Source organism: Nanorana parkeri, unplaced genomic scaffold, assembly GCF_000935625.1.
Source record: "Nanorana parkeri isolate BGI_ZX_2015 unplaced genomic scaffold, ASM93562v1 scaffold497, whole genome shotgun sequence".
In the NCBI taxonomy this organism is placed as follows: domain Eukaryota; kingdom Metazoa; phylum Chordata; class Amphibia; order Anura; family Dicroglossidae; genus Nanorana; species Nanorana parkeri.
The window spans coordinates 588,606-615,939 of NW_017306765.1; the positions used below are offsets into that span (position 1 = coordinate 588,606).

Genomic DNA, 27,334 nt, shown 5'->3' on the forward strand with positions numbered 1-27,334 from the left:
GGGTAGCTTATCCTGTATTGATTTGTATCACAATGGGATGGTGATCATGAATAGTCACGCCTAGCCTGGCCAAGACTCAAATCAAATCTTGACTACTGAGGGCAATTTATGGTACAACGCTGCCACCTAGAGGTGGGAAACCGTATTGCATTTTCCTAAAGGTGAAAGGGGCGTAGCTTCCATTGTTTTAGGCCAGTTTCTCTCAATAAAAAGCCAGTAGCTGAAAGGTAACACGGGAGTTCACCAGCCTAGCACTTCACAAGACCAGGGCTTCACAGGAGGGGACAGTACGAGGGCGCTTCACAAGACGAGAGGACTTGCTTCAAGACCAGGATACTGCAACGAGAAGCCATTCTTCCTAGGCCAAGTACTGCTCATCACGGAATTTATTGGAGTCTGCAGCCTAAGCTAAGTACATTTTCAGTGTTTCCCCTCCTGTGAAATTATACATGTACTAGAAGATAGTGTAGTGGGTGCATGTGAATGTTTGTAGCAGCCTGTCTTGTTGATGTATTTGTTTGCTTTTCCTGTAACTAAGTTTGTACACGCAGCATTTTCGCCAAGTAAAGTACTTTTAATGCTACTGAGTCAGTTTCCTTGAAGTTTACTGCAAGAACAGACAACAAATAGAAATTAAAGTTTTGCCAAGCTTTACAGCTGGGCTCATCCTTGAGATAAGCTTGACGTCTCTGGGATTTGTAGTCCAGAGCATTACACCAGTACATATAGAGTTTACTAAACCCTATAAAAGCAATCATGCTGCATACACTTGCACTTGGCTGTTCTACTTTACAGTGCAAATTCTCTTTATAATACAAAGTCTGTGGCTGTTTTTCACTGAGTTTGGCTAAACACAGAAGTGCAGCCCACTGCAGGCAGGTGGGGCTCAGAGGGCCACTAAGTATAATCTGGCAGAGAAAAAAAAAACATTTGATTTCAACCTGTCATACTGCAAGTGCAACAAAAGTCCTTTTACATCATTTTTTTTTTAATGATACTGTCACACTGCATGTCTAAGTCAAGATATATTTGAAGGGACACATGTTTTTTTATGTCAATGTTGTAAAATATATATTTTTTTCACACAAATTGGTAATATGCAAGCTGGCAACAAAGATATTTTTTCTCCTATTTTTAAATTAAAATCAGCGTTGAATCTGCATGTATTGAAAGTCTAATGTACGGCATAACCAGCTGATGGTAAAAATACTTTAACTGTGCAGAAAGTATAGCAGCAAATGCCTCATTATACAATTTTTATCTCATCACAGTTTAATTGTCCTTGTGCACCTGTAGGCTGAGCAGAGATGTCAGGAAAATGATGCGCCAGACATGCAGTTACAGATGCTTTTATTAGAATCACAGCTAATCACGGTGCTCTATGAAGAATAAAACTTTTGTATATGAAGAATTCTAAATTTCTTTAGTTGTTGATGAGCACTAGACAGCAAAAAAAAAAACCTTCAGTGAGCTATCCAGTAAACCCTAAATTGGTGGTAAAGTAAAAACATGGTAGAAATCATTATTATCCCACGCTATGGATAACTAAATCTAAAATGAGTGCAGAAAGCTGCTGTACTATAAGGTGAAATGGTAAATGTGAAAAGTGCACAGCGCTACACAAAAAAACTACTTTCCCTTACAATATGTCTATATGCAACAAGTTCCAATTATAGTGCATTAAATGTTTCAAACTTTGCAGATTATAAATATAATAATCTCAAACTTCCATATATAAAGTGTAGATATAAGATCAATTATTTCTGTATAGACAAGTGAGAAAAAGTCCAATCTGTACTCCACAGAGCAAAGATGCCTTAATATAATTCAAAGTTCAAATAACAAATAGTCCACATCATTAAACTTCAAAACTTTCCAGGAAGTTTAATATACATTAATATATGTATATATTCTCATCTGCTTTATCACTTGTATCACATTTATTTATTTGGAATATTTATTCATTTGGTTTGGAATTTTATACCACTTCTAAGAAGATATATATATATATTGGGATTTATAAACTGATAAGTTTGAAACATTTAATGCACTTTAATTGGAACTTGTTGTGTTTTAGGTACAAAGACATTTCATCCTAATGGACTCATGTCTTACAGTAAATATGTTATAGTGAAATCCTTAAGATTTCAGACGGGGAGTGTGCTGCCACATCCAGTGTAATTTTCCTGATTTCTGCTGTTTCATTTACACTGCATACTTATATCGTTGTATTTCACTGTGTTATGCTGTTTTTCTAGCAACAAGTGTAAGATTAGCGTTGTTACAGCTTAATCTGTGCACACTTGGCATCTTCCGTCTCACCCCTGCTGTTTTCTGTATATTGGTACAGTCTTGTGCTAAAAGTTTCCAGTTTCCTCTATTCTCTCTCTCCACACCACCTTCTCAAGAGGTAAGGTGGCTATGTTACCCTGTTAATGGCAAAGATAGGAATGTCTTTTCACTCTAGGAATGACAAGGAATCACATCCTATGTATGGAGATAGAGTATAATCCAATGCAGTTTATTTACTAAGTCAGACTTATCGAGTTGGACACTATCTGTGAATATCACTAAGTCAGTAGGTTGTCATACTGCCTGTACAGACAAGTCTCAAGAAGGTATGTGCAAATACATAAAGCGGTGGTTGTAACAGAATATGAAGTATGAATAGGCCATACAAGCTGGTGATTCTTTTTACCTAGAAGAGCTTAATCAATGCTGTTTCTGCAGGTAAATTAATTAAATAATTTTGTAGGCCATATACAGTCACTGAACTTGAAGGGCATACAAGCTGATTCCCAGGATAAAGGGAAAACCATGACCGTGTTGTTCAAACTAACAATTAACATTTTCATACAAGACAGACAGACATTTTAAACAGAGTTAGAACGGAGTAGCTCAATCTTTTTTTTACCAAGGAACATGTCCATTAAGTACAATATGTTGTAAAGCGCTGCGCAAACTGTTGGCACTATATAAATTCTGTATAATATTAATATGCAATACTTTTATCAAGAAACTAATGGGTATAGCACATAGACAGGGAAGCATGGAGAGCAACAAAAACAAGTATAGCAGATATAATATAAAATGTCAAGATAAATGTTTTCCAAAGTGTTATCATTTGCCAGTCTGAAGAACTTAAAATGCCAATCTTAGGAAATTACACACGTTAAGGCTGTGTATTCAACCAATGGCAATTAAGACATATCAGTGCTTATGACAGAGTGTTCAGCCTTGCCTAAACCACCATTATTAAATGTCAGCTACATAAATTTTGTAATAGTACCTGCATACAACCTTTTAGGTATCCTTCACAGAAAGGAATTTTTAGATATTTGGCATACAAAAATGTAGAAAATACTCTTGGTAACATAATTAAATGTGCACAGAAAGAGTTCTGACAACTAGTGGATTATCTAACACTAATGTCTAATGTCTAACACAGATGTCTTTTTCATCTGATGAAGAAGTGAATCCTCGACTTCGCTTCAGGAAAGCATACCCCCTAGGGGGTCTTCATGGATGGGGGTCACACCATGCGGATATGCTGCTGCCCTGGACCAGTGGAGCACCCTGCAGCTAACCCAACATGTCTAACATAGGGTTCAGTGCGAAAGCGACATTACAGGCCGATCCTGCATCTTTAGATGTTGTCCTTTCGGGGTCCAGGTACAGCCCCAGAAGCTCCTGCCCTGGGGTGCTGATCCAGAAACTGCACTTTTGCCAGCTGGCTGTCTGCCTTCAAGGAAAACTTGATTAATGACATCATAAGGTAAGACTTAAACACGTTCTCTCTGAGCGAGAAGGAAACAAGTCCATCATCTGAGGACACTGGTAAAAAACTGAGGATCTGTGGTGGTGGAAGGAGTTATATAGACTCCAAACATCTGTGGCCAGTGCCCAATCACCTGGCAATCGTCTTGATTACTCCATGTTCTGTACTATACGATCAAGAAATTTGCTCGACTGAGACGCCTGATTCAATAAAGTTTACACAAGCACCAATTAGACCCTACGTTGTGTTTCTCTGCAAAGACAAACAGTTTCACATGTAAACTAGGCTGTGTACACACACGTTTGTACACCGTTAGTAAGCAAAGTGATAGAGGGGCACAGAGCGTTCCTGGAGGATGATTGCTGGCCTTTGATGCAGCTAAATAAGATAACTTCAGGAGCCATGGTAAGCAGAATATTCTGCACTACTTTATGAAAGAAGCACAATATAACATAAAATAAATTTCATGAAACCTGAAAATCAAGGTTTTAAAATTCTGCTTACCAAAAAAGTCTGAACTAATCTTACTCTAACTCCAGTCTATAGTCTATATATACAGATAAAGATTTAAGTGTAAAGAAGATAGATATGTAGAGAAAGACATGTCCATGTTGCATACACCACCTTGCCCAGCTTGGACTACATCAAATAAAACACTCACAAAAAATATATTAAAATATGTCTAAAGGAAACATGTTTTGCAGCTTTGAATAGACTGGCGAGGGGTTAGAACAACGCCTGGCATTTTTTGCTGTGTCTATTTGTTGTCCTGTTCACGATATTATCTGGAACTGAAAGTAAGGGAAAATCTAAAATGCTGAGTTGTCACCAGAACAGAAATAGAGGAGAAAGCAACCCTATTCTGAAGACAACTGAAGGGGATTTATGTATTTTTTACTTTGGAGAGCTTTTCACTTACTGCCTGTCATGTCTACATGACAGGAAGTAAAGGGAAATTTCCCAAATTTACATTTGCCTGGTTACAAAGAGGGTCCACTACCCCCTTGACAGTTGATTTGATGCTGACACCACCAGAAGGCTAAAGGGACAATATGCCTGATTCATTAGCCCATCTTAGTACATGCATTAAGGAGAGAAATATTTTAGTTGTTAATGCTTGGAATATATTTTTAGGAAATTTCTTTAGGTTTATATAACCCCTTAGTGACCAGTGACATACATAGTACGTCACTGGCAGTGGGCCCGTTTAAACAGACTCCCGGCAGCGAAACATTTTTTTGGGATTGATAATGGTCCCTGGACGCATCAATCCTGCCCAAGAAGATGTTTGCCCAGGGTCCAATCAATATTAAAGACAGCCTTGACATTTTTGGCAATCAAAGCAATAAACATGGTGCTGCTTTATTTAACAATGTGCATTATTTTACAAAATGCCTCTGTGGTGCCTTTCATACTATAGATGTGTAGATTTCAGGTCATTTTAAAAGGAGATAAATAGAAGTTCAGCTTCTCTAATGCCAGCTTTGTATCATTTTCACACTCATCAAAGATTTCAAGTAGGGATCAGGTTCAGGTTCGCTGCATGGTGGGTTTGCGGCAAATCCAGAGGGGTTCGAGGTTCTACAAATCTTTACAGAAAGGGTTAGGGTGACCATTTATAGGGGTTTATGTATATTCCCACTCCCTCGCTATAAAAGAGTGGGCATCTGTACCTCCTCCCCACTGGCCTCATTCTACTACTCCCGGTAACCAGAAGTCCCATACAAGCACACAAGAGCATCGGTAACATCCCATACTACACTGCCATGCTGTGTTGCAACCTGTATGCCTGTGGAACACAAGCCACACTGGGCCAGAGCTGAGAGGTAGCTGACCCCATGCCTTTTTCAGCCAGGCAAAGTTATGTGTCACAACAACACTAGCCTGCTAGGCTAGCCTCCCTTCACCTGAAAAAGATCACAAAAGGGATTATGGCCACTTTAGGTGCTCATACCTGGACATGACCTCCCTGGCAGAAATTCAGCACCAACACCAATTGTCTCCCAACCTCCTCATACACCCTCACACAATGGGACTCAATCCCTCTCATGTTCCTCCTTGAGCATAGACTGCATGACCTGATACACAGAACACTGGAAACACAGCAGCAGATAGAGGAGGACTTGCTCCTGACTAGGCCAGCTGGAAACTGTATGCAGCATATGTTTGTTATGTTAGTTTGTGGCCTATTCCTATACTACGGCACTGAAAAAGTGCCACACAATGTTTCCACATCTTGACTTTAGTTGCAAAATTTCTAACGTTTGCTGCAAGGGAAGGCCTTATTCACAAGGCCTTCCCCTTCCGGGGTTGTACACTGCCCTGATCAGCGTATTTCTCTTTGCGTACATCCAGATGTTACATAGTTACATAGTTACATAGTATTTGAGGTTGAATAAAGACATTAGTCCATCAAGTCCAACCTATTAGGATCTCATTCTAGGAGTACCTGTACCCCTGTATATTACGGTCCCTTAAGAAATCGTCCAAAAGTTTCTTGAACAATTCCACATTCTTTGCTGAAATCACTGTCTGTGGCAGTGAGTTCCAGACCCTAACTGATCTTACTGTGAAGAACCCCCTTCGCCCCTTGTGCTGGAATTTTTTTTCCACCAATTTTAGGTGGTGGCCTCTAGTTTTTGTAATGGAGTTAATTTTAAACAGTTTATCGCTAATGTTGCTGCCACCATTGAACATTTTGTACATGGAGATCATATCCCCCCTTAATCTCCTCACCTCCAATGTGAACATGTTTAAATTTAGTAGCCTTGTCTCGTAGCTCTGGTCCTCCATACCCCTAATTAGTTTGGTTGCCCTCCGCTGGACTTTTTCCAACTCAAGGACATCTTTTCTTAGTACTGGTGACCAGAACTGGACCGCGTACTCCAGATGAGGTCGAACCAATGATCTATAAAGTGGCAAAATTATAGACTTGTCCCTGCAATACATCCCCTTTTTAATACAGGACAAGACCCTGCTAGCTTTGTTTACAGCAGCCTGGCACTGCAAACTACCTTTCAGTTTGTGGTCTACAATGACCCCCAAATCCTTCTCCATTTCTGACTTCCCTAGCGGCATAAGATGTCTTCAATCAGCTGCAGTGCGAATCCCTAATTTGGGGTTAACAAGCTGTCACCTGATCAAGTTAATGATCAGGTGACAGCTGCTGCATGTAAACGCCTGAATACCATAATGGTCAATCAAATCGATCTCTGTGGATGCACGATTGATGCATCCAGGGATAGTGATTGATTCCTAACCTCATATAATCATATCACATACCATTACATGCAGTGTGCAGGCATTTACCTGCAGCGGTTGTCTTGACGGAATCCCTAATTGCACCTAAAGATACAGGGGTAAATTTGGCCTTATTGTGTGTATATTAGTGTGTGTATTTCTGGTTGTGAGTGTATTTCTGTGGGTGTGTGGGGGGTGCGTATTTTTATGTGTGCAAGTTTTTCTATGTTTATGTGTGAGTGAATGTGTTAATCTGTTGGTCTGCTATGATTAAAATGAAAACCTGTAGGAAAAACCACACACATACTGGCACTGCACATACATACACATGGATACATAATGATACAACAAACACAGAAACATTAACACATATATCGACATCACTCACAGAAATCTTGAGAATACACAAACATCACAAAAATATACTGACACTGCATACAAAGAAACCATCACAAATACATACCAACATTAGAAACACACACAGACGTTAACACTGGTACCGTATATAGTTAAACATTTTTTTGAAGTGTGACATTTGACAAGCAGCCCCATGGGAGAAAAAAATGTGTCCAGTGTCCCCCGAGTGAATTGAGTTTGAGACCCCTGATTTAAAAATATAATATATAGGAAACATAGTGATAAAAAAGCACTTTTCTGCTTATTAATTATTCATGGTCCACACAACTAGGGGTGTGGCAGGGGCTGTATCCTTTGCCTACACAATTTGTGCTAAAGGGTGTCTCTCTTTCCCATCTCAGAATGTTGGTAAAGTTTGGAGGTATGCCTAACCAAGTTGCTTACATACTGTCCAGCCACTGTACAATATTTGTGGCTAGTGTCTTTTAGATAAAACATTCTAATTTCTATTCAAGTAAAATCCTGCCCCTTCTCCCACTCTTAAAGAAAAAGTATTGGAAGAATTTTAAAATGTTTGTTTAACCCCTCATTATAAGATAAAACCTGCCTTGTCACTATTTCCTGCCTGTTCATGTGCCTGTGTAATGTTCTTTATCTCTGGCCATATTCTACCAATAACATACCTGAAGTCTATATTTTTAATAATTTGGGAATATTTGGGGATACAAGGATGAAATTAAGTGCAGGTAATGTGGGAATTTGGTTTTGAAGTGTTTTTGTGGACTTTACAATTTTACTAACCACTTAACACAATGCAGAATAGTACAGTTAAAAAAAAAAATTCAGTACCACATAAGCTTCTCCATTTGAAGTGTGAACAAGCCATGGGACACTCACATGTGGCACAGTAATTATTATTATAGTTTGTTAATTTTTTACAGTTTGCACAGTGCTTTACAATACAAAACATTACAGTTAAAATACAATTCAAGACAAGGAGATGAGAGCTTACAATCTAAAGTAAAAGCATATTTGTAGGTACAAGGACTGTGCCATATGTTACCAGGTATACAGTGAGTAAGCTCAAGTTATTAGCCTCCCCCACTGCCCAATATTGCCCATAATTGGCCTCTTCCTTATTCTCCTCTGGGTGCCCAAGACTAACACCCCCCCCAAAAAAAAATCTATGGCTCCGCCTCTAGATCAGAGACTTTTTCTTTAATACACTTGATATCAGTAACATTATCATTGTGAGAATCGACCAGGTCAATAACCACCTCCCGGCCGGCTGTTGTAAAAAAAAACAGCCAGCCGGGAGCTTCCTGGATCTAAGACGGCCTGTTGGCCCCGCCCACTCGTGCACAGCGCGCGCGAGCGGGAAACTGCCCAAATTCAAAAAATCGATGCCTGTTTACATACTCGCACAAGCGCAGTGGCGTAACAACCGGGGGTGCAGCAGGGGCGCGGGCCCCGGGCGAAAAGTGAAGGGGGGGCGCCGGCCGAAAATGGCACTTTCGGCTAAATGACGAAAGTGACATTTTCCAGCCGTTTTGTCGGCGCGGCCGTGATTCCTTTCATCCCCGCTGGGACACAGACCAGTGCCCAGCGGGGATGAAAGAAATCAGAGAGAAAATGACAGCCGGCCGAGCGCTGCGGGACGAGCGCTGTGAGCGGCCGGTGTCTTTCCTCCCACACCGCTCGGCCGCCTATCACACTGCAGCAGAGCGGTGTGGGGGCGGAGACAGCCAGCGCTGTCACAGGAGGCTGGGCTCTCCTCTTGCAGCCTCCTGTGACAGTGTGTGTCAGAAAGGAGAACGGGTACAAGCACTCAGCGATCAGTGATCGCTGAGTGTTTGTACATAATTGAGGACCTGGTATGTATACTATATCCTCAATTATGAATGAATGGGAGTGATCTATATCCCCTCCTGTTCATTCATAATTGTAGTTATAGTAAACATACCATGTTATCAATGAACAGGAACACTCATAAAGGATTCCTGTTCATTGATAACAGGGGACACAGAAAAAGAGATTGAGGACTCTGTGTCCTCAATCTCTTTTTCTATTTTTAAAGGGAAATATCAGGGGTCTGTTTAGACCCCCAATATTTCCCCGAAGCCCCTAAAAGTAAAGTAAAAAATAAAAATATTTAATAAAAAATTAATTAATAAATAAAAATTGATTTAAAAAAATGAAAAAGTTTCAAAAAAAATAAAATATTAAAATTTGAAAAATTAAAATAAAAACATGTGTGTGTGGGGGGGAGGTGCAGGGTACAGTTCCAGTGGTTGTTTATATAATGGGGGGGGGCGAAAAAAAAATTCTGCCCCGGGCGCCCAGAACTCTGGTTACGCCACTGCACAAGCGATCCGCCATCTATAGAGCCGGCAGATCGCTTGTATAACGTGCCGATCGTGCTCCCCCTGTCCGCGGTGCGAGCCCGGGACCAGCATGATGGCTCTGTGACAGGGGATCAGAGGGAGGTCAGTACACGATATCCCTCCGGTCCACTTTCCGAGCTTAGAATGCGGAAGTGATGTATATTACATCACTTCCGCATTCTTGTGTCACTCTCCAGCTTCAGAAGCTAGAGAGAAGCTGATGAAGCAGATATCTGGTTCATCAGCTTATTTGGGGGTCCCTATGTGACATTAGGGGGCTTGGAGACCCCTGATGTCTCCATAAAGAGGAAGAAAAAATAGGAAAAAAAATAAAGCTGCAAAAAAAACATAAAAAAATTAAAAGGCACACATGGAAAAAGAATTTAAAAAAACAATTTTTTAAAAAGTCCCCACCCATACATACATGCGTGCAAACATGTGTCCGAGTGGGCATATGTGCGAAAACGACGATTGCGCCGATTACGCCGCACATCTTACATATCGCCACGAATGTCGCAGTGAGAGCAATAATTCTAGGGCCATCAATCACTGATAACACTAAACTGATGAGCGGTAAAAGCTTTTAAAGCGTCGGCTATGGGCAATTTTGGGTATGGTAGTTTTTTGCGCATGCGCGCAATTTTAAGGCTTGACATGTTTGGTGTCTATTTCCCCGACATGACCCTGTCTTTTATATTTTACCAAAACATTGGGTAATAATAATAATAATAATAATTGTTTTCTATCATAATGTAAAAAAATATTTTTTGTAAAAAAAAAATTCAGTAATTTTTCCTCGTAAAAAATAAAAACCCCAGTGGTGATTAAATACCACCAAAAGAAAGCTCTATCTGTGCCCAAAAAAATGGTATAAAATTAATTTCAGTACAGCGTTGCATGATGGAATAAATGTCAGTGAAAGTACTGCAGCGCTAAATACTGAAAAATGGCCTGGTCAGGAACGGGGTGTAAACATCTGGCCTTCAAATGGTTAAAAGCCTTGCATATTCCCTCATTTTGCTTTCTACGTTATCGGTTCCTTCCTCCACCTGTTCTGTTTTCAGGGCTTACTGGCCTCATTTGTAGGTATTGAAACCCAACTCCAGCCAATTGTTTTAGTTTTGAAGGGAAGGGGTTAGCAACTCTGTCAGGTTCTTATTGCTGTCTGGGACACCAAAAAATTTAATTCTATCCTGTAATCTATTATTATCTTTATAAGGGTGGAAAATAAACTAAACTAAAGCCAGATGATTGACTACATTTTCTTATTAACAGTGAGACTTACCACTTAAATGCATACAAAAGCATGGCATTGTGAGCAGGCATCTGATATCACCATAAAGGTTACATAGGGCATATAGCTAACTACATTTTTGGTGCAGAAATTATGATGTGTACAGAGCAATGCATTTTATCTGTGCAAAAAGAACCACTTTAAAGCCACTAACCTCTGAACAGGATTATTAGTGCTAGATACCGCGTTTCCCCGAAAGTAATACCTAGCACTATCTTCAGGGATTTCTGTAATATAAGACCTACCCCGAAAATAAGACCTAGTTCGGTGGTAGGTCTTATATTACAGAAATCCCTTAAGATAGCGCTAGGTCTTATTTTCGGGGTAGCTGTATATATAACTAAATTTTAAATGTCAAGACCGGTGCTGTGTTTGCTGCTTTTTCTTGGACAAAACTTGTCTTTTCCATTTTGATTAACCTGGTAATCAAGCGCTAGCCCCCCATTCTATTTGAGGGCGGCTCTTTTCCTTTACAAGTTTCTATGGGGCCACCCTTGCATGCATGCTCCCAGCCAGGACTACAGCTAATGCTATGTTCATCAACTCAAACACACAGCTCCAAAACTGCCATTCCCCTGATCCCATGATGCACAGCTGCTGGCACCTGCACTTTCCATTGTGATCTGGTACAGAGTGAGTTCTCTGTTTGACGGGGACCTGGACCTGACGGCGGTGACATTTAAAAATGTGCTTGGGCGCATTTATTAACTAACTGAGGAATGTTTGATTGGTAGATTATAATATAATATAAAATATTAAGAGTTTAATACCACTTTAAGCAGACTTAATTGCCTATAAATATACTGCATTTGACTTGCTTCTGAGCCTCTAACGTTTCCAATGTCTTTTCTCAAAACCCTCTCCTTCCAAGCTCAAATTATATATTATCATGGAAAGGCCCTCTGCTGTCATTATTATCAATGTTCTGTGAAACACACAATGCTGATTAGTGTACCAAAATGAAGAGTAGTCTCCAAAGACTAGGAATAATGAGTTTATAGTATTTTGTTTTAAAACTCCAAAGATTTCTACTATCACCATGTCAAAAAACTATGATTCTGTTTTTTTCTTCACATAAGGGAATGTGTTTGCTCTATCAGTTTTAGTAATTATATTTATTATGCTATGAAAAAAACTAAGGCTGGATTAACACCATTGTGGTGCATTACTGCACACACGTTAATGTGAGTTTTGTCGAATGGTAATATATGTTTGTGTGGGCCAATGCACCACAGTGAACATATTAATGCACTTGCCCTTGTTTTGCACATCTGTGCGTTGTGGTGCACTAATCTGCAAGATGGTTGTGGCGCTTAGCAATGGGTGTTGGGGGATGACCAGTGGTGACTCTAGGAACAATATATAGGGGGGGCACATAAGATACCACAGTCAAAACTGGGGGGCCACTAATAATTTTCACCACTAAGAGATTGTGGGCGGTGTCGGATTACATGTTGCAATCGCCGAGAGCTGATTTCATTGCAGATGGCATTGGCGCCCGATGGTTGCGACATGTAGTCCAATCCCGCCCACAATCCTGAATACCGCAACCGCCAGGCGCCAATGCCATCCGCAATTAGATCAGCTCTCTGCACCTGGCGATTGTGGTATACAGGATTTGAATCCTAGAGCGGCAGCCTAATTTAGCGAGTAGGGGCGGATCCAGAGCCTAGTGTCGGGAGGGGTACTACCAGAAAATATGGTGTTGCTTACAGAATAGAATATACTAATAATACATTACGTTGCAGTTTTTTTTTTTACACATACTGACAATTTTGTGTTTAGCAATGGAATCTCTGCCAAACAACATTTGGCACATTACGGTCATTAAAATGGGTCTGTCATCCACATTGCACATTACTATGTTTTTTTGCTGTAGAGCTTTGTAATACACATGATCCAAGCACCGTGTGAAAGATGGAGGGCCCCAGACTGAAGGTAGGGGGCCCGGGAACCTGCAATGTCGGCGGTTACCAGGGCCCCCTTCCTCTTGTCTTGCCCCCCCAATTGACAGAATGCTAGGGCCCAGTCGCAGCTGCAACTATGTGACCCTGGTAGTTCTGCCACTGTATAGAGGACTATAAAACCCAACAATACATTATACAGCAATTCAGAATACCACCAGCTATAAAGCACTACAAATCCCAGCAATACATTATACACCAGTGCACAGTGCCACCACCTATAGAAGACTACAAATCTCAGTAATACATTATACAGCAATTCAGAATACCACTACCTATAGAGTACTACAAATCCAGCAATACATTAGACAGCAATGGAAAATGGTACCAGCTATAGAGGACTACAAATCTCAGCAATACACTATACAACAATACAGAATAATTAGAGGTGCACCGAAATAAACATTTTAAGACCAAAACAAAACCGAAATGAAAAAAAAATGTCGGGCTGAAACCGAAAATGTTTTTTCCTAACTTTTTCAAAAAGGTTTACCGTATATACTCGAGTATAAGCCGAGATTTTCAGCCCATTTTGTTGGGTGAAAAGTGCCCCAGTTTAAAGGCAATGCATAGGGTTTTTATATATACTTTTTTTTAAACAAATAAACATATAAAAAAACAAAAAAGTTTACAGTTAGAGCCCAACTGTGTTGATCAGTTATTAAAAAAATTCAGTCCCTGGTATCTTCTAAAAATAATAAAGCAGCTTGAGTTGCTATACTCAGCGAGCCGATCTCCGACACTGATTTTTTGGGCGGTGAGCATTTTTTTTCCGGGTCTGCAGGACAATTTACATTGCTGGAAGACATGATCGATGCTGGATTGACATCGTAGGATAGTTTTTTTTTGTTTTTAATTAAGGAATTGTAAAAAACCTGTTTTGTGTTGTTGTTTGTTTTTTTTTTAAATAAAAGGACTTTTTCAAGGTGTGTGTTTATTTACATTTTGACTGTTTATTTGGTGCATAAGGTGCCTCATTAATGAAAGGGGACATCCAGATTGCTATAAGCCCCCCTGCCCGCAAACCCCCACAATCACCGGGCCATCGACATGGGACAAGGTGCTTTTCCAGGGGGTCCACCCAGCAAAGCACACTCTTCATGTTGAGGTCATGTGGCCTGGTATGGTGCACGCGTATTTCCCCCCCCCTCCTTTCCTGCCAGGCTGCTGCTTGGATCAAGGGTCTGGTAAGAGATTTTAGGGATTTTCCCCCCTAAAATTCCTATCAGACCTAAAGGGTCTGGTATGAATTGCTGGAGGGAACCGCACGCTGTGTTTTTTGTTTTGCGTTTTTTTTATTGTTTGTGTGGACTGTCAAAAGTTTAAAACTTTTCTGCATTCTGTAACAGTTCTCTGCTACTTTGCTGACATTCGGGATGCGCCCAAAAGTCAACAAAGGGGCAAAGACCTGTCACGGAATAACACATAGCTCTCCATTCTTTTGTTCCATTCCAAATGATATTATGCAAACATTTCAGATGCATCCAAATTTCGTCATCAAAAACATTCGGATTCGTTTGGATAAGTTATTTCTTTCATTTGGAAATTCGGATGCATCCGAATGTCCAAATATGCAGAAATTCATATGAATGTCAATTCAGAACGAAACAAATCGCACATGTCTAGTAGTTATGCTGTAGCTAACACAGTCTTGAATGATGCAATTAAAATTGCAATTAAACTGTGTATTACATACGAGTTCATTGGTCCCCAACTATTTCAACAAAGTTCTTCTTCAGGGCCCATTCATACCTGATGCGTTGGTGCTGCACTGGCTGTGTTTTCCAGCACAGCCGCAATGCAAGACCAAGCAATTGAATTTCCCTTGTTCCATATGGGCTTAGTTCACACCACTGGGTTGCGATGGTGTTCCCTTAAAGAAAGTATGGCATGCAGTACTTTTGTTCAGCGCAGCACAGTGCGACGAGGTACAACCGCATTGTACGGTGCTGTGTCCCCTTAATGAAATGTCACATTTGAATAAAGTTTTTTTTTTCTTAAAAGGAAACAGAGCAATGTGTTGCAATCAAGCACATCAGCACTGTGCTGGGCAGACACACCAGCAGCTGTGTGGTATAGAGTGACTGCTGGTGTGAATGGGCCCCTAAGGTTGGTTAATGCAAATTGTGAACTCAAGTTCGGTGTTCTATGTGCAGAAATGCATTCATAGTGGAAGTTTCATTTTTGGAAAATGGTCTTTTGTCTTGACGTTTTCTGCACATTACCAGCCAAGTGTTTGCTGCTGGCTCTGATAGGAGAGAATAACATGGCCTTGCCATGGGGATATCTTTCCAGGCAACATTAATATATATATAGATTGATGACAGGAAAGAGTTAACTTACCCTAAAAATCTTCAAAGTTGTGGTCATGTAAAAACTCTCAGAATTTCATGCATCTCCTAGGGCCAGAAATATGTGCTTGAAAACCAGAGGGCATTACTGGGAAGCCAATCAACACTGCCAGAAATGCCCACTCTTAAAGCACAGAGCATTGTGATGGTATTTCTTGCAGTCAAAATGTCTACAGTAGGTGTGGCCATGACCACTTGTACCTAGAGTTATCCAACCAGGAAGTGGGGTGGCAGTGATGCAATTAGAGAGAGTTACAGTGAGCAAAAAGGGAGCAAAAAAGTCATTCCGTGCAAGCTGCAATTGACATATATGTATGACCTAATGCTTTCATAAAGAATTAAAATGGATTAAAGAGTTCCGTGTTTTGATAGTCAAATTTTTACTGTCTGGTAGAATTACTTTTTCATTACACTTTTGTCCAAAATGTATCATTTTAATTATCTGTTCATAAATTTAGGGTATGTTTTTGTTATCTTAAAAGTATATACTTTTCTACAACATTCATCTCTTGAATCAAACCTATTTTTACATTTAAATCTCTAATTAGAAGCAGGTATATAATGATTGACAAAAGCAGTCTAACATATTTTACAATAACTTTAATGAGCTTAGAAAATTAAATACGAACACTGAAGTAAAATGGGATAGTTTCAAGGAATCTTAAATAACAAATTGGCCAGTGCATCCTGTTTACCAATAAATTCAAGAATGCGAAAGTTCGACCAGAGTGGTTAACTAGCAAGGTAAAACAACAGATAAGGGAAAAGGACAAGAGCTTCAAAAAATATAAGTCAGAGGGGTCAGTATCGGTGTTCAGAAACTACAAGGATTGCAACAAAAATTTAAAAGAGCAATCAGGGCTGCAAAAACTGAATACGAAAAGCAGATAGCTGCAGAAAGCAAACAGAACCCCAAAAAATTATTTAAATACCAAAAGGGTATGGATAGAACATGTAGGCCCAATAATAGACAAAGAGGGGAGGTTAGCAACCAGCGACAGGGAGAAAGCAAATGTGTTAAACAAATTATTTTCTTCAGTTCTTACAGATGAGATGGACCAGTGACATTCTGTGCCTTCTGTGCTGGGTGCAGCACCCCCCATCCCGCTGAACCTCCGCCCCATCCAGGCAAAGATCCACCCATATCCCGCCTCCATCCTGCCTCCCGCCTCCATCCTGCCGAATCCCCACCCCCAGCTCGGTAACCAAGCTGTGTGGGGAAGAGGAAGGGTGGAGCCTCCCTGTCCCTCACTTGCTCGTCACTGCTGAGGCATTGAGATCGATGGCCTCAGTTTTTTTTTTTATTGGACAGCTTGGACCAATGGCACTTTGCCATTGGTCCAAGCCATTCACAGAGCTTACACCACTAACACAGAGTAGAGGCTGTGACAGCTCTTGCCTCACCAAGTTAGGTTACACAAGTAGTGGGGAAACCCGCTGCTGTGTACCCCAACTAGTTGTCAAAAGCTGTAATTAACAGGCACCGCTCCGTCCATGACAGGTTACACAGTGGGGAGGCTTTCCCTGCTGTGTAACCTGTAACAAGCCGATATGAATTGAGAAAAAGCTGTCAGTTTCAGACTTGAAGCTGACACCTTTTTTCTTCATAATATTAGGTGAGGCTCTGCCTTCCCTGACCGCACGTCCCTGAGATGGACATGGGTAACGACCAGGGCATCAGCTGCAGAACCAATAATAAAAATGTTTGACGTATCTCAGTGGGTGTCAGAGAGCAGAGTAGTACACAGGCTAGAAAGATTAAATGTAAACAAATCTCCAGGACCTGATGGGTTACATCTGCTGGTACTCAAGGAACTTAGTCAGGACACAAGCAGACCAATGTATAAAGTCTTTATGGACACTCTAATGACTGGTACGATACCGGCTGGCTGATTGGCGGAGAGCATATGTGGTACCAATATGCAAAAAAGAAAAACGGAGTTCACCTGGTAACAAATAGGCCAGTCTGCTTAACGTCAATAGTGTGCAAAATATTTGAAGGCATGATAAGGGACTACATGCAGGAATTTGCGAATAAAACTGGTATTAAAAGTAGAAACCAGCATGGCTTCATGAAGGACCGTTCTTATCAGACCAATCTATTAACATTTTATGAGGAGGTCACTATTAATTTAGACAGAGGAATACCAGTAGATGTGGTGTATCTGAACTTTGCTAAAGCATTCAATACCGTATCCCACAAACATTTGATTCAGTCTGTTTGGAGAAAATTGTATGTACATGGGTGGAAAACTGGCTGCAAGAATGGGTCATCCTCTAATTGGGCAAAAGCCACCCTTGGGGTGCCCCAGGGGTCAGTCCTGGGGCCAATCTGGTTTATCCAATTCATCAACGATAGAGATAGGCATGGATGGTTCAATTTTTATTTTTGTCGACGATACTAAACTTTGTAGGGCAGTAAATTCCAAACAGGAGATATCTGCACTTCAACAAGACCTAGATAAAATTGAAGCATGGGCTACACATTGGCATATGGGATTTAACGTTGAAAAATGCAAGGTAATGCGCATGGGTGCAAACAACGAGTGCGCAAACTACTATCTGGGCAGGCTGCATTAGGGAAGTTGAACATGGAGAAAGACCTGGGGGTGCTCATAGATAACAGATTTGGCAATAGCATGCAATGCCAAGCTGTGTTCAACAAAGCAAACAGGATACTGGCGTGCATTAAAAGAGAGATTGTAGCAAGGGATAAAAGAATAATACTACCACTGTATAAATCACTAGTTCGGTCTCATCTTGAGTATGCGGTGCCATTTTGGTCGCCAACTCTCAGGAAGGACGTTCTAGGGCTTGAGAGAGTTCAAAGAAGGGCTACAAAATTAATTAAAGGGATAGAAGGCCTGAGTTATGAAGACCACCTGCAGCAACTAAACATATTCTCCTTAGAAAAGAGGCGCTTAAGAGAAGACCTTATTGCAGTCTACAAAATCATTAAAGGGGACCACAATATTTGGAACATGATGTTGTCACCAAGAACAGTATTGAGAACACGCGGACACAACAAGAGGTTAGAAGAGAGGGGGTTCAATCTTAGAACACGTTAGGGTTTTTTTTTTACTGTGCAAGTAGTAAAAATATGCAATTCCCTTCTATAGGCAGTGGTATCCTCTGATAGTTTAAATAAGTTGAAGAAACTTCTAGATGAGTTCCTTCAGTCACTAAATATACAAGGATATGGGAAGTGCTAAATATATATAGACTATATAGCTAAATATAATATATATATATCACTCACACGCACACACATAGGTTGAGGGCTTGTTCACACCAAATGCAGACCAGATCTGCATGAGTTTTGCACACGCAGTGCAGTGTGTTATACCGCGTTTTTTATGCGTTCCGTGCCGTTTTTTTAGTTTAAAATGGGCTTTCAGTGCGTTGCAGGGCATTTGCATGTGTTATTGATGCATTTGCATGCATTTCAGAGCATTCCGGGGCAGGTAAAATGGGCTTGCTGCAGTTTTTTTACATGCTCTGGAACTGAACGCTGCGGTGTGAACTAGAGCCCAAAATACCATTGGAATACATTGGACGCAGTTTTGAGCCGGTCTGTAACTGCTCTGCTCCTGGAACACGCTTGGTGTGAACAAGCCCTGAACTGGATGGACCTTGGTCTTTATTCAACCTCACCTACTATGTTACTGTTACAAGCTTTCCGAAACATTTTACTTTTTAGCTATATATTGCTACTATACACGTGACACTCTCATGATTGCATTTCAATGTTGTAACAACATTTTAGTCTTATATACGAAACAAATGTAAATACTGTAATTAGAACTCTTCTAAGCACGGTTTCATTTCATCTTGTCTTTTGGACTTTGTCCCTTCACAACTCTACCCCTATTTTAAATTTGATGTCCAGATCTGTATTACTTAGCTGCCAAAAGTGTTTAAGTTGCTAATTTTGTGAAACTGCAATCTGTGAATTATTGTGCTCTTTTCTAACCTATGGGCAGCATAATTATTTTAAAAACAAGTGTGTTTAAATGATTGGCATGTAATCTTTGCCTAGTGATTGCAGCAGTGAACCAATCATCGTTTGAAAGACTTCTGTAAAGGTGCCCATACACTGTACGATTCTCGTACGAGAATCGCGGGAAATACCGCGATCGTACGAGAATCGTACAGTGTATGGAAGGCGTACGGTCGCACGTCTTCCATCGAACAAGCAGGCTGAAAAACCCGCCGGGAATCGTACGATTCTCGGCGAGTGAGTGGCCCTCTTGTTCGGCAACTGACGAACGGGCAGGTGTGCGCACGCGCACACTGCCCGTTTGCCGTGCTTGCAAGCCCGCCCCTCATTGCAGTCATCGCAAGCCCACCCCTCAAGGGGCGGGCTTGCGATGATCGCAAGTACGATCTGCCTGTCCAAGATGGGCAGATCGTACGTTTTTTAAGTACTTTACAACCATCGCAAGACTAAGGTCTTGCGATGGTTGTAAAGTGTATGGCCACCATACACAACAAAGCAAACAAACATCACATATACAAGGAAGCTCATGTCTTTGCCTATTTCAGAGGTGTATAAACTCTAACTTGGGAATTAGCTAACTCCAGAAGCAGTAAGCACTTTAAAATTAACTGTCCACCATTTTAAACATTTAAAAGTAAAAGTCTCATCTATGGTGTCTGCTTTTATATTTGAAGTCAAAAAGCACTCTCTTATGTGTGTCTCTAAATCGAGTCTCTGTGTCTCTAAATCGAGTTTTACTTTGTTACTAGTGTCTTGACATTTTTCTGTCCAGTGAAAGTGTTATTATTAGCTACTCTCATTGGACAGGGGAAGGTTATAACTGGTAGGCCTAAGTACTTATCTCAGTGAAATCAGGCCAAAGAAACAAAGTGAAGACAATTTCAATGAGGCCTACATAGGAGGGATTTTTGGAAACAAAGTTAAGTGACACCAAACTCAGACATTAAATCTTAGAAATGCATGCACATTAATTGTTAACAAAAATATAGCTTATTTGTGCATCACCCAGCTGTAGATCCTCAAATCATCTCTGAATTTGTGCTGACAATGTCCTTCCTTCTAGAGGGTGGTAAAGTAGCCACCACTCCAAGCTCGTCCCATAATGAACTACAATCTCATGTTTAGTTTACTAATTTGTATTGCTATTGTAGTCCATCATGGGAGTGAGCTTGGAGTGGTGACTACAATTACAACACTCACAGGGATCATAGGGGAGAAAAGTAGCCACCCTCCAGAAGGAAGGACTGTGTCAGCACAAATTCAGAGATGATTTGAGGATCAACAGCTGAGTGATACACAAAGAAGCTAAACTGAACTACAATCTCATGTTAAGTTTACTGTGGGGGGTCAGCAGGGCTGAGAGCAAAGAAGTGGTTAACTTTGGAGGGCAGGTACTTCCCCTACAGCCCTTCCTGTTAAAAGGTAACACAGGTGAGAGAGGAGGGGAGAGCTGAGAGAGAGAAAGGTCTGTGTGTGTGTGGGGCTGTTCAGAAGCAAGTGGACACTATCTTGGTGAGATCACCTAAATGCACTACGCAGTGCAATCTTATTGAAAGACTTTTTCGTTATGTTTGATGTTTGCTGAGGAAAGCCTTTTACTTTACCGTTTTGCTGAATAAAGCTGTTTGTTCTGTTACCGCTGGATGAAATAAAAGCTGCTTATTTATATTGGACTGTGTTGAAGACGCATGTGTACCCCTGGGGTTCCCCACAGTACTTAAATCAATTTTTACGATTAATTGCCTAAGTTTAGTGTCACTTTAAATCTGACTTGGGTGGGCATGAAACGCAGTTATACTTACCTTATCCCTCGCTCTTGCAGACTTTCTCCCAACTGCACAACTGATCCTACAAAGCTGCTGCTCAGTTCCGTTGGTCACGCTCTGATGTTGTCGCATATAATGTAGAAGGAGCAGTCAAATGATTGTGATGGTACAATACAAAAAGTTCACAAATGTTATCGAGCTGTAATATTTTAGGCACACTAGTTAGGTGGCTTCTGGGATGTGTCCTTTCTGAAATACTCTATTTGTGCAATACAACACTATTGTCAACATACACACTGCTGGGTCATGCTACCCAATATATTTAGGAATTATTTGCATATTTTGGTTGTTATGCTACAAACATGTATGTGTTAATACATTAATCATAATAGGTGCAGCATCTATGAGAGACAAGTGACCTTGGGTATATACATCAGCTGTAATCCTCTAGACTTTTTTGCTTGCTAGTTTCTCAGCTGTGCCCAGTCTTGTCCCATAAACAAAACAAACAGTCACAACTATAACAAATGTAAGGGTTATATTTACATCCACCATAAAAATATTTGAGTTCTGTTGGGGTTTATGTATATTCTTATTGGTCAAGCTTAAGCATGCAAATATTGGTTTGTAATCTTGAATAATAACAGCAGTCCAAATAATACACTTGTCCTTATGTCTTATTACAAATGGTCTGCATTTCACTATGTTGCCTACTTCCAGATATCGGATTATTTTGCTAGTAAACAAAGCAAAAGCCTTTTTGGGTATCCTGTATAAAGTAAGTCTTAGTATTTATCAAAATGTTTCTGCCTTTTCATTTTCTACTGTTTAAAAATATGACAAGCTAGACTTTTCCTGGTTGCTAAGGGCAACAGATGATTTCCATTCAGACCTATCGATATGTGATGCCCTCTTGAAACCTATGTAAACTTGGAGAATTAATTCCACAAGCTTACCAGCATCAAAGAGGAGGTCACCATGCTGCCTGCCATATACATCTAAAATTAATGTGAATATGACATTTAAAAAAAGAAAATCTGGTCTTTGTTAATATTTTCAGCTTAAAAAAAAAAAGGGCTACACAGAAATAATGAACACAGGCATTAATATTGGTCTCAAGAGCTTGCAGTCTATTTCAAGGTGACTCTCTGAAATGGGTCATAAAGCTGCCTGAATCAGACACAATGAAATTGATTTTTTTTTTATTCCTGAGAGGGACATTGGCCCTGCAAGGAAATCGCTCTCAATCTTAACACTCTTTGTACACACCTCTGAAACCTCTTTGTTTTTATCACTGAATATTCAAAAACCTTCAAATGGGTTAAAAATGCAGCATATCTGTTCTATGTTAACGGCGAAAGATTACAGACAATTACACAGTTAAACTAAGCACACATTAGAAAAACACATTAAGAATGCAGGTAATTTCATATCATGCAGTGATGAAGGAAAAACGTCATTGCAGAGAATTTGTGACAAGGAGTACAACAGTCATTTTAGGCGTTTGCAAAGCATCGACACCGCTGGACTGTACTCAGTCGCCACCGCTTATAAGGCGACCCATCGGAATCTTTATGGCTTTGGTTAATTAGGAATATTGACATATAATCACACACTTGCAGACAAATCTCTATAGCTTGCATCTGCCTAGAACAATGTTGCCCACATATGGTTTCTAGGGCAGGGAGCTGTAAAATCCCAGGAGCCCTGGAAACCTTTTATGCTCCTGACTATGACAGCTGCTTTTCTGTTCGTGCTACAATCTCCTTGGTAAATTGAGAAGCATTATAACACTAAAAATATAGTACCTTCCCTATATTCATTTTTCTCCCCCCCTAGTATCTGAGAAGTATCCTTTTCCCTGCAAGCTCCTCAGCATCCCTTTCTTAAGCAGAGATGAGCATCCGCAGCATCACCAGCTACCTCTTCCACTGCCAGTACCCATCTGCTTAACACACAAGTAAAGAAATACCTGCTACTTAAGAATGGATGCACAATTTGGGGGGATAACATGCCTTGAGAAGGTGTGTTGCCCATGTTGCTCTCTTCCTTTCAAGCTTCCTCTCAGCGAGTCGATCAGGCCCTGCCGAGCATTGAGGTGGGAGGTGTGTAAATGTGAGAGAGGGAGAAGAAGGAGACGGAGAAAGGGTGTGCAAGTGTGTGATGATGTTCAGGGGAACAAAACAGGAAGAGCTCAGTCTCTCATGATACATTAATGGGCAGTCATCATTCTTCCTTCTCCCTCTCTTAAAGGATCCCACATTAACTAACAGGAGAGGTGTCAGGGATTATGCTGGGGAATTATTATGCTAATCAGAGGCTGCGTTCTATGTGTATGTAGGATAGAAGGGGAAGGGCTAGAAAGCACAGATACATTAAAAATGTCACTCATGAAGATGACTCAAAGCCCTGGTTTCGCTGGGATTCCCTATAGGAGCTGCCTCCCCCCACCTTCATTAAATGATGAATGCAAACTGGGAATAAATAGATATCGAATTTTGTGCATTGGAAACATGTAGGCAGAATTTATAACCCCGTCAGTGCTTTACATTTTTCCCTGTGCCTGTTCTCTGACCAGGAACAAAAGGTCGTCTTTCAAAGCTCACGAAGAGAATGGTGTGTGTCCTCAAATCAACACTGAAGGAGAACAGTGGAAAAGGAGGAAAATAGTTCAAGACATCAAGCATTTACAGATGGGTAAAGTATGAATGTACAGTGCGCAGCTTATTATCTATCTTCTTATTGTTTATAAATAACATTTCTTTGTCTAAATCTCCTCTGATGTTTACTAGCGCATTATCATATTATTGAAAACCTCTGCGTCTAAGCAAGCTCCGTTCCATATGAAACGCGTAGGGCCCCTTCACACCTTTGGGCGCATGTTGTTACAAGATGGTTGCTGATTGGTTGCAAACAGGGCCGTCCCTATAATGAGGCAGCTAGAGGCAGTATCATTGGGGAGCGCCCGGGTGGTTGGGAGGCTGCAGAGGGATGGTCACGGCGCACTTAGCAACGCCGACTTCCAGTGACGACAGTGAGCTGGGTGGGACACTGGACAGTGTGATCTGGCGTCCGCCACCCCCCCTCCCATTGAACGACAAGTGAGCTGCGCATGCCACCCGCCCGACCTGTCTCTAACAGAACCCCCCTAAAAAATCATAATAGCCTCAGGAGACGAATACCTAAGGGAAAGCCCTGGTTACAAAAAGCAGGTAGCCCATCATTCTTATAAAAAAACCTTTTAGGGTCCATTCACACCACAAGCTCAGCCCCAACACAAGACAAGGTAATCTGCGGGGGTAACGTGCTGGTGTGTGCTGAAAAATTTATGGAATGCTGCTGGAAGTGGTTATACAGGCGATTGCTGTTTAAATACAAGTGATCCGGCGTCTGTACAAATGCCGGATCGCTTGTATGGTGTGGCGCTGTGTCCCCCTACCCCCCCCCCCCCCCCGACCCTTGTGAGCCCGGGACTGGTGTAGAAGTGGTGTTCCCCTGATAGATCGGAGGAGAGATCAGTGGCTTCCAGACGCTGAGCTCTCCTCCGATCACTGGACCCGAAAGTGATATGCATTACATCACTTCCGGTGTCACTGGACACAGTCTCCGGCTCCTAGAGCCAGAAGAAGAAGCTAGGAAGCAGATCTCTGCTTCATCAGCTTCTTTGGGGTCCCTAGGTGACATTAGGGGTCTGAAAGACCCCTGATGTCTCCATAAAAAGGACCTGTCACATTATATTTGCTATTACATAGGGTGCTTGTTAGGCCACTATGCAACAGCAATAAAGCTGAGTGTAAAAAATAAAAATTAAAAAAAATTAAAGTAACATGCCCCCCACCCCCCTGTGCACGCACATACAACGCAAACATGCGTCTGATATGCTTACATGCAAAAACAAAAATTTCGCCACACATTTTACATATCGTCGTGAGCGTCTGAGTGAGCCCAATAATTTTAGGGCCATCAATCCCTGTTAACACTAAACAGATGAGCCGTAAAAGCGTTTAGTGTCATCTATGGGAAATTTGGGTTATTGTAGTTTTGTGCGATTTCACGGATGCACGCAATTTTAAGGCTTGACATGTTTGGTATCTATTTACCCTGCGTGACCCCATCTTTTACCCAAAAATTGGGCGTTCTATTCTGTTCCGGTGCACTAAATTTCATTTTAGTGTATTGTATCCTAAAAATACTTGTTTGATAAACATTTGCGCAAATACCGTGCAACTAGCATCTTTTTAGGTAGAAAATGATTGAAAGTTCAAGTCCATTGTTCCATTAAAAAAATGATTAGGAACAGCAAACAAACAAACACAAAAAAACACAAAAAAGAAACAGAAATGGTTCTTCTTGCTTTTGGCCAGTGGCTAGTAAAGGGTCCCCAACTGATTGGTATATGCACTTTAAACTAGAGACTGCTGGCAAAAGAAAAAAAAAGCTTCTGTAAGTGATCTGGTAGAGAGTCCTTATTTCCAAAAGAGAAAAAATAAATACTTGGAAGAAGCATTGGGTGATAAACAATCCTCCTTTCCAATGACATACTTGCTTGAAAGTGGCAAAGTAATCCTAACTCCTGATTACTTGTTCATCTGCTCCTCCTGCGTTCAGGACATTGGCCCTGGGCACATATCTTCCTGTTAGTTGCAAACTTTATACACAGCTCCCATTACTCCTCAACAGTAAAACCTGGGATCTAGCAGGGTAACTGATTGGTCATATCTATCTATGGTGGTGGCAAAGAAGTAGATAGAGTCCTTGTGGCTATGTCTTTTAATGACCACTTTGTCCTGATGAATATGCCTCCCATAGCCCCAGTCAGCAGACATCCATCAAATTTCACCTCTATCCGGCTATTGAGTCCATGCCTTCTGTTAGGCTTGGGCATACCCAGAAACTCCCAGATAGCCTCTGCAATCCACTCATTCCTTTTGTCTTCTACTTCCTCCAGCACCCATGTTGGAACATACAGGTATTGGACCCCATACTCTTGTGCCACCTTCTTGTGAACTACCCGCTGAGATCTGGCCATCTTTGGTAATTTCTTAGGGTCTCCCCCACCAGGTAATATGGGCGTTTCTGATGACTTGATTGCCTGTGAGCTCGTGGAATTCGCACCCTCCTTTAAACGACAATCTTGCCAACTGGTGGTTCTATGAACAGTCTGCTTAACCACCTCAGCCACGGGGGCGTGGTTTCCGCGGCTTACAAGATGGCCGCTTAACTCGGGAGCTCCTGACCACCCGCAACCCAAAATCAGCTTCTACAGCACCTGAAGAGACGCCAAGATTAGACGTGCATTCACACTACGCACGGGACACTATTATTCAGAGGGCGATAAATGTGGCCGGCTCCTGGCCAGAGCGGTCCGTACAAAGAAGTTTAGTTCCCATATCCATAGCATCAGAAACAGCCAATGCTGGTGCACTGCATGTATTGGTGGTGTGCAGTACCCATGGCCTAACCCTTTCTCCTAAACTCTCTTCCCAATCTTCTCCTTCTTCAGACCACCTTTCGTCTGGCTGCTTCTGCTTCCAGGGAGTTAATGGTTGGTGGGCTCACGCTAACTTTTCCCCCTGCATTTGAAACTTTGAGTCTGCCCGGGGTGGTAGTCACAGCAGTAGTAAAGGAGGTGACTACGATTTTTCTAGGGGCAACAGGCATGGCAGTGTGGGAAATCTGTTTCTCTGTGTGTATAGCCAGACCCCCTTTCCCATCAACCTTACCAGGTCCTGTCGGCCGTTCCGTCCGTCCAGGCTCCGACCCTGGCGTGGACTCTTGTATTGATAGATTCCCCATGCTTCTCCTTCAACTGCTAGAAACCGGACAGTCTCTGATGGTTGGAATGGCGGGTGGTGTTGTTGCAGCAGCCGTTAAGCTGCTTCCTTCTTTTCCCTTGGAGTGACAACTGAGGATGGTTCCGAGCATGCCATCTTCTCATCCACCATCCAACCTGTGGTGTAATCTAGTCGGAAGGCTTGCAGTGGCAGCCCTGGGGGTCAACCTCCCACAGAAATTCTCCACATGTTAGGCAGCGGGTCCATGGCTGAGTATTTGTGGGCAAGGTTTCACAGGCCTTGCAGACTATCCCCAATGCTTCCGACGCACCGAAGGTGCAGATAGTTATGTCTCCGCAGGCTTTTAGGTGAATCCCGGTGTCAGTAACAGTAGTCTGCAGGTGGTGATGCCCGGTGCGGACACCT

General features: G+C 41.5%; 1 protein-coding gene across 1 annotated transcript in view; it reads right to left on the reverse strand.

Moving 5' to 3' along the window:
* Positions 1-23,322, reverse strand: part of LOC108790729 (SRC kinase signaling inhibitor 1-like) — a 584,474-nt gene extending 561,152 nt beyond the window's left edge. Inside the window, exon 1 of the mRNA XM_018561058.1 lies at positions 23,150-23,322. Coding sequence (XP_018416560.1) covers positions 23,150-23,171 — 22 coding nt within the window. The 5' untranslated portion in view covers positions 23,172-23,322. The remainder of the gene's footprint in view (positions 1-23,149) is intronic.
* Between the last annotated feature and the right edge of the window lie 4,012 nt (positions 23,323-27,334).